This window comes from Ictidomys tridecemlineatus, chromosome X (genome assembly GCF_052094955.1).
Source record: "Ictidomys tridecemlineatus isolate mIctTri1 chromosome X, mIctTri1.hap1, whole genome shotgun sequence".
Taxonomy (NCBI): domain Eukaryota; kingdom Metazoa; phylum Chordata; class Mammalia; order Rodentia; family Sciuridae; genus Ictidomys; species Ictidomys tridecemlineatus.
Genome location: NC_135493.1, coordinates 114844821 through 114857698, shown reverse-complemented (window position 1 = coordinate 114857698; position 12878 = coordinate 114844821). Strand labels below are relative to the sequence as shown.

At 37.8% G+C, this 12878-nt stretch overlaps 1 protein-coding gene across 11 annotated transcripts in view; it reads left to right on the top strand.

Annotated features, from left to right (window-relative positions):
• Nucleotides 1-12878, top strand: part of Reps2 (RALBP1 associated Eps domain containing 2) — a 210590-nt gene that overhangs the window by 160860 nt on the left and 36852 nt on the right. For 9 of the 11 annotated variants that reach the window (XM_078035089.1, XM_078035087.1, XM_078035088.1 and 6 more), the window contains one exon: nt 887-948. In XM_078035089.1, the coding sequence (XP_077891215.1) occupies nt 887-948 (62 nt within the window). Of the gene's footprint in view, nt 1-886; nt 949-1803; nt 1883-12878 lie in introns of all 11 variants that reach the window. The other 2 variants (XR_013431903.1, XR_013431904.1) reach the window with 1 other exon arrangement.

Sequence of the window (12878 nt, the reverse complement as noted above, 5' to 3'; positions counted from 1 at the left end):
CACATATTATAAATATTTGAATAAACTACATATAATTATAAATACATGGGTTTTTCTAAGGTGTTTGTAAACAATGTAGTTTTTACTTGCCATTATGTGATCCTAAACTTATTTCTTGTGTGTGATTATGGACTTTATTCATAATTCTCTAGTAGGTGTTTACTTTCATTGTTAAGTTATAATTCAGATGTTCTTGGCTTAACTCAAATATTCTCTGAATCTCATAAAATTAAAAACATGCAAGTTTCTTATAAAACATCCTTCAAAAGTGGCCAGATTATTTTAGAAACAGATTTAGTTATCCCTGATAATAATGATCAGGGAGAGAAAAGAAATTGAGATCTTTCAAATAAATCAATCAATTAATTCAGTCCATCACTTTTGGCCTCTCCCACTGCAGGCAGATCTAATCACAGGATCACATACAGGGTGGCAGAGTTGCTTTTTTGGGGGTTCTGGCTCCCTTCCTTTTGACAGCCCATACATTGAGTTAAACAGCAGTAATGGCTGAGATCTAGGGAGAAAAGCTAGTATTATTTGAAACTAAATAATTAACATCAGAATGATGAAGGATTATCCACCTTTCCCATGCAGAGTTCCCAGCTTTTGATCAAAAGGTGTATTTTTCTTAACATTTTATACTGTCTTAGTCATAAAATGAACCCAAGTATTTACCTAACAGCTTTTGCAAATACTTGTGTTTTGGGTAAGATGGAAATGAAAAAGGGATTAGAAATAACATGTGCTCTTTTTTAAAAAAAATTCAGAGGGATTTTAAAAACATGTTAAATACAAATGCCATTGCTATTCCTAGTTCAATACAAGAGGTTTTTGTTTATCTTCTTTTTATGGGGTGGTCTTTAACAATATGTGTTTTTCTTTTCAGCTACTAAATCGGGATTATTGCCTCCACCACCTGCACTCCCACCAAGGCCTTGTCCATCACAGGTAGGAGACAGATTTAATTTCTGTAAAGCATTTCATAGTACACAAATTGTCCTCTCAGTGTGTTTCTTTTCAAGGGTTGATTGCCACAGAACTGGTCTGTTAGATTCCCAGGAAAATAACTAGACGAAGAGAGCAGAGTGGATTAATTTCTTTTCATTCTAGCCAGCCCAGCCTCACTTGGATAAGGAAAAATTTCCTCAATAAGCCACCAAGCAAATGTGTACTTGTTCATTCTTGGCTATTGAGAGTAGTGTGTGGTTTTCATAGAGAGGAATAGAAGGGGTGTCTCTCCAATGGAGGCGGAGGATGTGGTTGCTTTGTATAGTATGTTCAGTCTGGGTGGTTATACTTTCATTAGCATTTTAAGAGTTATGTTTATTCCACATAAACTAAAAATAAATGGTCATAAACACCAGGCTAGTGCTGTGGTTTTGGCCCATGCAGTGCTTTCTTTAGTATGGTATTTACCTTCAGAACAATAAGCTGAAATGGTAGGAGTGGGAGAATGAGTCAATAAAATCTCTTTCACCTGTAAATTAATCTGCCTTATTTCCATGTGCCACTATGGCTTATTCATCAACACTTTCTGTGGAGTTGAAAGTGAGAAGCAAGAAGCAAATCTATGGAGTGTAGTAGATAGTGCTATAGATCTTTCCTTTTGCTAATTGCTGCTGAAGAGACATTCTATCTTTAATGACCCTTTCCAACTTTTGGCAGAAAATGTTAGGAAATTTCTCTGCAGACAGTTTCTACTTGGTGCTCTGGGGGGTGGCTCAGAGCATACCTTTTCATGTAGTGCTTCTCAGGACTTGAGTCACTGAAACCACTTTTAACATTTGTTTACTGTTCCTTCAGACAATAAGATGGTCTTGAGCATCCACTGAACCACAAGATGCAAATACCATGATATTGACTTCCTACTTCAGTTTGAAGGGTAATAAAAATCCCAGTTCTTCTTGACTTGCATATAAACAAGCAAGAACACCTTTTTCAGAATGCAGAACTGGCTTTAAGAGGTACTGATCAGTTAATAAGTAGTTATCAAGTCTGGTCTTTCTCTAATGCCAAATCATAGTTCCACCCTAAGGCTTTCCTTGGCCATAATTTCTCCTCATTCAAAATTATTAACTATGTTAATTGAACATCTACAATAGACCAGGCATTGTACTAACTACTTTCAAAGCATAATTTAATCTTTGTAAAATCTTATGAAGTAGTACTAATATCATCCTTTTTTTAACAAATGAGGAAACGGGAGCACATAGGAGTTAAGCAGATCACCAAGGTGGGGTAACTAGTAAATAGTAGAGCCAGTTCCAAACTGAAGTCTTTAGGCCCTTCCTCTCTGTCATTGGAGTCTAAGTGTCTACATCTACAGCAACACAGCAGATCCATTATACTCATAACTGAGGCTTTCACCAATCCTCCATGGAGGACCTAGATGACTTGAGGCTGTTGCTTTGTACCAACAGCAAACTTGGACTGGATCACAACAAAATTAACTGACATTCTGGGAGTACTCATTTACTTGCTGTGGTTTCAAACCTAGACTTGAGGACCCCCTGAATGAATGTGTGGAAGACCTGTCTGAAAACACTTTTGTAATAAACCTCCCTGTTACACAAATGACAACAGTGGCCTGAACTGTGCTACTTTATTGCAAGTCCTCATGTGAGCTGCTTGAAGTGGGCTTCCTGTCTGCTTTTTGGGCATGGTGATTGAGGATCTGACAGGGAGACTGGGAATTCTCCAGTTCCTGTTAATGGATAAGTTGCTTCTTTGTCTACCAGATTGCCCAGCACAGTGTAAACACTGAGCTCAGCACTCAACCCAGGTCTCCAGCTCAGGTGCCTAACTGTGGAGAACAAGTGTGTAAGCAATGGAGGCAGAAAAATCTCTAGGCCATTTTCTTTCTGCCATTACCCCCTTTCATCCACTGTAAGTGGGATACATATTCAGTATACAAAGTCCTGGGTAATAAGCACATGGTTGTATTTAGTCTTCTTGCCATGTCAAATTCTTAATTTTGACTCTAGGAGGATCTCAGTCACCACCTGTATGGAATACCATAGTCTTTCCCAAATTTCTTGTGATGAAACAGTCTCTGGAAGATATTAGTAGAGTTCTGTGGTAAGAAAAATTTGCAGGCTGCTCCCTCTATACTCCCTTTGGGAGATTTCTAGTTTATGTGAACCCACTAAAGGTTTTGAAGTCCTATGGCAAACACAAACAACAACAAAACCAACAAAAAACCTGTTCAATTTTGTTAAAGCAATTTTGTAGCTTGTGTGGCCATTCATCATTATATTTATAAAATACCTACCACTATCCTGAGGGCTTAGGATCTAGGAAACATTACTAGAACACCAGGCTTAAGGTGTTGCTAAGAGCATTTCCACATTGTTCTCATCTGTCACCTCATTTCTGTATTATGTGATTAAAGTTAAGTTTTATATGTTATACCAACAGTCTTCTCTAGAAGATTTAAAAATTAAAGTTCACCGCACATTAGCTTGAGATTTCCAATTTTCCAGGTTTTCAGTTTGTTCCCTTTCTTTCATTGTTTTTCAATTCCTTCTTGCTTACTCTCTCATGAGGTCATTTTGCTGTCTCACAGCAAATTTTATTATAGAGAACTTAAACACTCTGAATTCTTCCTTTGCTTTGTAAAATATTTTGAATATCTGCTATATCATCAACCTAACTTGGAAATATATCTATATCTACAGAGACATTTTCATGGGGGCTTAGACTGTAGTACCATAACCTGGAGACCTGGGGAGAAACCAGGAAGCATGGTAAAACTAAAATCATTACATTTATTAGTAGCTGTGGAAGAGGTTAAACTAAAGTTTCTGTATTATTTGTAGGATTTAGATATTTCCTATTATATAACTTGATAAATGGGTGAGACTAGTTTGTAATAATGAAAAAAATGTTCTGTTTCCTGCAGAGGAACACTATTTTAAAAGCTATGTGACGAATCAGTTGTGATATACTTCCAGGTTCCGAGTATGTTACATACTCATTTGAGTTTGTACATTTGCATATATATATCTACATGTAACAGAAACATATCTACTTTTATCAAGTGAGAGAGATGAGGTATAGGTTTTCAGCATAAAATGCAGTTTAGGTGGATTCTACATATACCAAGCACCACTGTGATATGAACATCTGGATTAAGTTATACAAATGGGGCCCCAGAGTTAGGGAAAGGAATAAATTCAAAGAAACAGATCTTTTATTTTTCATACTATTAGGTAAGAGCAAGAAGGACTAAGTGAATAAAGAATCAAGCATTTTTTTTTTGTTCCACATTTTCCTTTGGAAAGACTGGAAACCAGAGCATGGTCTTTTGGCTCAGTTTAGAAGTGTTTTTTTTTTTTTTTTTTTAAGACCAATTCATAGCATAAAAAAACAGAAAGCAATTAGAGCAGACTGTTTCATATGGAGCAGCGTTAAAGTGAGTGTTAGTTGAACTTATTAGCTTGCTGTTTCTGCATAAAGTAAAATGCCATCTACAGAGTTTGTGCTTGTCCTGTAGGTCAGTTCTCTGCTAAGGGACTATTTAGTACTTCCATAGCTAAATCCCTTTAATAGCATTGATCTCATGCCAAATTTCTTATGGCAATTGTGATAGAACCATGGCTTCAGTGTAATTATGTTTAATAAAGAAAAGATTTGGGGGATACAAAGTATTAACTTTTAAGTTTTACATTGGCACCACATCTGATGAATTAGGGCTTCCTCTAGACTAATGTGCTTAGAATTTTCCTATTTATGCCACTAGTTTCTTATCTGAACATAGCAAGTGCTCCCCACTAGCAATGTTATGAGTACTAAGATAACAGGCAAGGTGGAAGAAACATCTTATTAATACTGTTACACTTAGATCAAGAAGGCTCATGGGATGGGTGGGGTGATCACTGAAATGACTTTTAAAGAAACAAGAGCCTCTTTATTTTTAGATGGCTGAGGGATACAGAGACTTCCTGTAGGGGAAGAAAATCAAATGCATAGAAACAGATATGCATGAGGTCCTGGTATATTTGAGGAACTACCAGAGTTTTGGAAAGCCAGATTTGAGGGAAGATTGAATGTTCTGAAGGTGGCAGTGAAGAGCAGGCCACCTCCTCATCTTCAGTCCCAGTGGTGCCAGAACTGTGAGAAAGAAATAGTCCCCCAATAAGAAAGTTCTCTATGGGAAGCAGCTGCTGAAGAGACAGTAGAAGTTTAGTTAGCCTGGCTGTTTTCACCCTTGGCTACATAGTAGCATCATCTGGGGGAGCTTTAAACCTGCTGAGGCCCAGAAATTTTGGAATGAGGTGGTAAGTCCCAGTCATTGGGTGTTTAAAATATTTTCATGTGATTCTAAAGTGCAGCCAGAATTGAGAAGTACTCAATTAGAGCAAGAGGAAAGAATGTTCAGAGAAAAGATCTAGAGGGGATTTTGGTGATGTCATTCCATAAGTTCTAGTGGAAGAGGAGAGGGAAGTAGGAGTTCAGCTTAGGGGATGTACCTAAACTCTGTGGGGACAAGAACCCAGATCACGAGAAATGGCCTGTAAAGCACAGGCTTCTTGTGATGACTGATGTGAATATGGTGAGAAAGTGTAATAATAGCAAGGTCCTGCTGGAAGGACTAGTCACTGTGTGCCACTGGTCATGTGTTTACTGTCATGAAAGATGAGCCAGGAACACAAATGGCCTTGAAAGGAAACTAGAGCCACCATGGTTCACTCAGCTCATTTCACATCTAACTTTTCTATCTGGCTAGAATCAGAGCTGATGGTCATGCTGAACCCAGTAGGAATATGCTGGGCATGCTGCTCTTTTTCAAAGCCAAACTTCTTAGACACAACTTTTTATTACATGCTAACTTTGTTATATTTGGAAGGAATGATCATATCTTACTTAAACTCAAATGGCAGTTGTTAGGGTCTGAACTTTTAAAATACTTGCAAGATGTGGTAGTACACATTTGTGATCCCAGACACTTAGGAGGCTGAGGCAGGAGATGGAAAGTTCAAAGCCAGCCTCACCAAGTCAGCAAGACCCTGTCTCAAAATAAAAATAGAAAGGATAGATGTATCTCACTAATAAAGGACTCTGGCTTCAATTCCCAGTAAGCGATCCCCCCCCCCGCAAGATCTTATTTTAAATATAGATGAAAAAAAATCATAAAACACAATTAAGGGAAAAACTGCTTAGACCAGTTTTTACTGCTCACTCCTGCTAAGTACAACTGAAACCCTAGAGATGATATAGCAGAAAGAAAGCTACTTTCTACTGTCATATACTTGGAGGTATACTGTTAAGTAATTGGCAGAAGTTTAGCTGTTTTGGCAGGGAAATGATACAGTTTTTCCTTGTAAGAATATCCTCTTATAATCAAGGATTAGGAAAAAATGCCTTCTGATATGATAAGAATAAAAAAGTTATTTGAAGCTTTATCAGAAATGATCTTTGGAAGTTACTTTTAGAAACCATGTTCTCAGAAATTGGGATAAGACATGTATAACAGTATATAATAACATAGTTATGATGACTCTAGCAATTGTGAGATGCAAATAAATAGCTCACAGAAATAGGTCATCTCATACTTATTTTTCATTCATGTTCTCTGGATAGTGACTTTATAGCCCTCCTTTTTCATTGGTAATTTTGTAGACTGACAGTGTTGCCCACCTGTAATCCCAGCAACTCAGGAGGCTGAGGCAGGAGGATCACAGTTTGAGGCCAGTCTCAGCAACTCAATAAAACATAAAATGGGCTGGAGATGTAATTCCCTGGTAAAGCACCTCTGGGTTTAATTCTCAATATAAAAAAACAACAGGAAGGTAATTTTGCTTTGTATAGACTTCCAGACTGAAAGTTAATTTCCCTCAGCATTTTGAATGTATTAACCTCCTCCTCTTCTGACATTTATTGCTGCTGTTGCTGCTGCTGCAGAGTGTACTGTCAATCTATTTTTGGTTCCTTTGGAGTGACTCTGTCTTTTCTCTACAGGGGCTTTTAATACTTTTTCTTATGTTCTGTTTATGTCACTGTGATGTGTCTAGGCATAGATTTAAGTTTATTTATTCCAGGTGACACTTGGTATACATTTCCCATCTGGAAAATCATGTTTAATTTTAGAGCACTCTTAGTCATGTCTCTGTGGGTTTGATTTCTCTACTAATTTCTTCTGTTTTCTTCTTGAACTGCAATTGGCTATATATTTCTGTGTGTCAACACATCTTTTACTTGTAATAATGATTCTCTCATTTTTTAATGTTCTGATCATTCTGTGCTAGCCCTGGACCAAATCTTTGTCTTCTAAGTGATTCTCTGTATAACTGTGTATAACCAAAATTTTTCTATCTTGTTTTAAAATCTCTATCGCTATTCTTTGAATCTAGGTTTTATAATCAATTATTTTTATGTCAGTCCTTTTTTATGTTTCCCTATTTTTGTTTCATGTTTCATTCCCTATATTTAACATTGAGAATTCTAAACATACTTAATATATTTAATGTTATTTCAACTTGCTCTATTTTCATGTTTACTGGGAGTGAATTTTTTTTTTGTCTTAGATTTTGTCTTCCATGCCTTTGAAAGTTGCAGGCTTGTGATCATTGAGTTGGGTTTAAATTTCATTCTCATTTCTCTGAGCTTTTTCCTATCTGGCAGTTTAGCAGCTATCTCTACCAGCTATACTCCAGAGCCCTAAACCCTTATACCCCTATACCCCATGTCCTTTAGTCTAGAGCCATTTTTTGTACTTGAGGTACAATACTTCAATCTGGTATGGATGTCAGAGTTCTCAAGGATGGCATCAGATGCTAGCTTAGCCCAGGACCAGGCTGTGATATTAGACAGATGCTCCTTGATTTAGGATGAGGTTATGTCCCAGTAGACCCACTAGAGACTGAAAACATCGTAAATTGAAAATTAATTTAATATACTTAACCTGCTGAACATCAGAGCTTAGCCTCACCTACCTTAAACATGTTCAGAGTACTTACATCAGCCTATAGTTGGGCAAAATTGTCTAACACAGAACTTCTTTTATAATAAAGTGTTGAATATCTCATGTTGTTTATTAAATACTCAAAGTGACAAAAGAATGGTTGTATGGCTATGTCTTCATACCCTTATAGGGTTGAAGTACCATAAGTTGAACCCTTGTAAGTCAGGGACGGCCTTTATATACTTTCTGTCCTTTTCCTAAGTAGACACCTCTGAACACCATCACAAGCTTCATGCTGGCTTTTCAGACTTACAGGTAGTGAAGCACCACTTAGCCTTTGGCTTCAGGGAATGAGCTTGGTACTAGTCTCCTGCTTCATATGGAGATCCCTGTTATTTTGCTGCATGTGAGCTCTCAGCCACCTCTGTATGCTTCAGGACTCCCAGCCTGGCCTACTGCTTTGTGTTTTGTCCCCTGATGAACCTTTTCTGGCTTCTGAGTATCAAAATCTTAAATTTCGATGCTTGTGTGTTCATGCTTTCACATCTGTCATTGCGTGTCATTTTTTATTAGTGTGTTATAGTTACACAATATTATTGTTTGTTTGACATAATTATACAAGCATGGAATATAATTTGCTGCAATTCAGTCCCTAGTACTTCTCCTTTATCTCCCCCTGTTCCCTTTCCTCTTTTCTACTGGTTGCTCTTCTATTTATTTATAGTTTTTTTAAAATAGTGCATCATAGATATATGTAAAAGTGAAATTTCACTGTGTAATATTCATAAGGAAGAGGAAGTTGAGTTCAAAGAGTGAAAATGAATGGTTTGGATTCTCATAGCTAGTAAGTTACCCAGCCTGCTCTTGTAGAAGAGGCGAGCTGGAAAAGGTTTCTGGGGAAGTGCTAGAAATTGAATGATATAGAGAAGGAGGGTAAGGGATAGAAATCAGCCACTACCTGTCACAAAAATTAGCTATTGACCTGCTAAGCAAAAGTTAATGAGAATTTCTATTCTCTTTGCTTACCAGTTATTTTCAAAATGTGAAATCTTTTCTACATCCATCTAAAATACCTTTTTTTGGTGGTACTTGGGATTAAACTCAGGTGCACTTTACCACTGAGCTACATCCCCAGCCCCCCTTTTTTTTATTTCAGGGTCTTGCTAAATGGCTCAGTCTAACCTCCAATTTGCTATCCTCCTGACTCAGCTTCCTGAATCGCTGGGATTACAGTTGTGCACTGCGCCAGCTAAAATGCTTATTTTAAAAGTATACAAGCTAGTGAGGTTCTGTGATTTTTATTTCACTTATGAAGCACTTTTTTAGTGCTGTGTGCCCAATGCTCTTCTAAGTGCTTTACAAATACTAACTCATTTAGTCTTCATAACAGTCATGCATGATAAATTCTGTTGCTCTCATCATTTTGCAGATAAGTAAAATAAGACACAGAGAGAGAGCTTCAGGAACTTGCCCAGTGCCACACACAGCAAGGAAAGGCTGTGATTCTAACCCTGCTGTCTAGCCCAAGGTCTAGCTTTTAGTATGATACTATTCTATGAATTCATGTCTCAGAATTATTCTCCCAACAACCAGACTGACGTATTATCTTTATCAGGGATACATTTTCTCTTATGAAACCTCTTAATGAGTTAGCTTTACTCTACCACTAATGACTTGTTTTCTTAGATTTCTTACTCTTTATTATATTATGCTCATGATTTTTGTCATGTATAAAGCTCATTTTGCTGACATGTCCTCTGGACAGTGCTCTCAGTTTGCCTAAACAGTTCATCAGGTGTTAATGGAATGTGCTTACTGTAAGCCCGTATTTTGCTAAGAACTATGAGAGCATGAAGATTGTGATGTGATCCTTATCCTGTAACTCCTTCATCTTCCTCACCCTCTGAAGGCAGTCCTGCTTAACACCATTCATTCTGTAGTCTCTCATGGCACTTACATATAACATTTTCCATGTGTCTTATTTAAACCCATTTCCTTACGTTTTATTGGTAAACGTTGTAGGCTCTAGCTGACCAATATGTTTATCATAAGTAACAAGACAGCTCAGTTTCTCCCAAAAGGGTTAGTTGTACTTGGTTTCTCTTTTTTAAAAATTTCTTTACTTTTTTAATTGGTAGTGCTGGATATTAAACCCAGGGCCCTATGCATGCTAGGCAAGCACCGTACCACTGAGCCATGTCCCAGCCCTTTGTATTTTATATTTTGAGACAGGGTCTCAGTAAGTTGCTTAGGGCCTTGCTAAGTTGCTGAGGCTGGCTTTGAACTTGTGATCTTCTGCCTCAGCCTCCCAAGCTTCTGGGATTATAGGTGTGCATTACTGCACCTGGCTAGTTGTGCTTGATTTCTAGATAAATGAACAATGAAGTCCTCATTTCTCTTGTCAGTCTCTCACCCCTACCATACAATGACAGAGTACACAAGTCACTCTTGAGGGTCAGGGGAGGAGTATATAAGTAGGGAAGTATAGGCAGCAATCATAGTGCTATGGTGCTAATGGGCTCAGGAAGGCAGCCTGATAGTGGAATCAAGAGCATCAGCTTCAAATCGTATTACTACCTTTTATTGGCTTTGGGACTTTGGGCAAATTACTTAGTCTTTCTGTGTCTCCATTTCATCATCTGCAAAATGGAGATAGTGTTAGTGTTTATTTTCATAGGGTTGTTATGAGGATTCTATGAGATAATATCTGTAGATCCCTTAGAATGGTGCCTGGTACATGGTCCACCCTCAACAACAGTAAGCTGTTACAATTATTATCGCTGCAGGCCCAATGAAACAAAAGCAGGATCCAGTTTGAAAATGCAGAACACCCAGGATATCCAGAAATTGGTAGTCATATGCCCAGAATAAGTGCTAGACTACTTACTCTGAACTACTTTTAGTAGAATTTTTTTTAAAAAATTACCCACTCCTATGACCTTTTGTGGACTAACCGACTGCCTTCTTCAGAAGTTCGCCAATATAGCCTGTAGGCCCAATCCAGATCGTCACTTGTTTCCATAAACACTGGACATTTGAAAGACAAGAACCAGTTGGCAAGAGGTATGCATAGGACATCTTTCTTCAACCTTTTCTCACAGGGAGCTTGAGTCTCAAGAGAATTCTTCCATCAGTCAAATAATAGAAATGGGAAGAAGAATCTGTGGGAAGAAGGATAGACTTTCCCTGTCACCCACAGTCTCCTAAACAATGCCAGTGTCTATGATTTGTCATTTTTCCTTAAAGACTTTTGTCTGACCAAGGTGCACTGTCTTTCAGTCTTGATTAGCAAAACTCTGAGCAAATATCCTTTATTCAACTGGCAGCTTCAAAGGCTTGCTGTGGGGGGCCTTCCCAACTCTGTTTCTGAAGCATAATTAAAGGAAACCAGACTTGGCCTCACCACAGTAGTGTACTGTGAAGGTGAGGAAAAAGGGAACATGGCTACTGAGAGAAGACAGAGGAAAGGAATTTATTTTTCCAACTCCCTCCTAAATACCCTACTCTTCCCAGAAAATTTTGTAGTTGTTGCCTAATAGTGTGCTGGTAAACCCTTTCTCTGGAGAATGGAAGGTAAACCTCAGTTTGTAGCCTGTCTTGTAAATACTCCCATCAGGCTGATCCTGAGCAGAGTTGGGAATAGATGTACACCATCAGCTCACTGGTACCAGCTAGCTCTGTAGTAGACAGCTTTACTTTGCCTCACAATCTTCCTATTGGGATTCTGTGTGCCAGGTAATGGCATCTCTTTCCTTCCTTCCTCCTTTCCTTGAGGCAAAACTTCTCTCTTGTTTACATTTAACTTGTACCACTAGATGGCACTTTAAGGACATACAGGAAATTGTCTCTGTGGGATTTGTTTTTTTTTTTTTTAAAAAAAACTTTTTATTGAACTATATGAATGTGCAACTCAGTGAATTTATACAAGCTGAACACACACATGTAATCTCCACCCAAATCAAGAAACAGAATATATTTAGCACTCCAGAACTGCTCCCCTCTCCTGTGCTATTTTCCCTATTGCCTATATTTAGGGTTAGCACTATTTTGACTTCTAACAGTGTACATTAATTAGTTTTGCCTATTTCCTACTTTATAAGAGTGGAATCATGCAGTGTATACTCTTGTGTCTGACTGCTTTTGCTTAAATGAAATTCGTGTGATTCATCTATATATTTGTATGTAGATCATTGCTGTATAGTATTCCATTGTATGTGCAAATATATCACTATTTTCTACTGTTGATGGATATTTGGATAATTTTCAGGTTTTGACAATGATGAGTTGTGCTGCTATGGACATTCCTATCCAACTATTGAGTGGATGTGTGTTTCATCATTCTTGGCAATATGCCTTAGACTTTCATGGCACAGGGAAGGTATACATTCAGCCTTAGCAGATGTTGCCAAACAGTGTTACAAAGTGTTTGTACTGATATAATCAATCAGTGGTGATCCCAGTCCAGTTCCACATTCTCATCAGGGCTGAATTTATTTTATGGCTGGTTCGTAACTCTTACCATAATTTTATAGTCCCCTCTCTAGCAAATTATTTCTAATTGAATTTTTTAAAATCTATTTTTTATAGATGTTGATGGACATTTATTTTATTCTTTTATTTATATGCAGTGCTGAGGATTGAACTCAGTGCCTCACACATGCTAGGCACGTGCTCTACCACTGAGCCACAACCCTAGCCCTCTAATTGAATTTTTAAAAATCATATTTCCCTGATGGATGTAGCTCATGCAGGAAGGACTGTGTCAACCCAAAAGGAGACATTTCTTACAGTCAAAGTGTGAACTATCAGTAGTTGGAAAGAATGTTATTCTACACTCCATCCCTAATACATAGTGATGGAACCATGGAGAGAATTCAGGGTTTGTTTGTTTGTTTGTTTTTGTAGTACTGGGATTGAATTCAGGGCTTCACACATGGTAGCTCAGTGCTCTCCACTGAGCTACATCCCAGTCCTC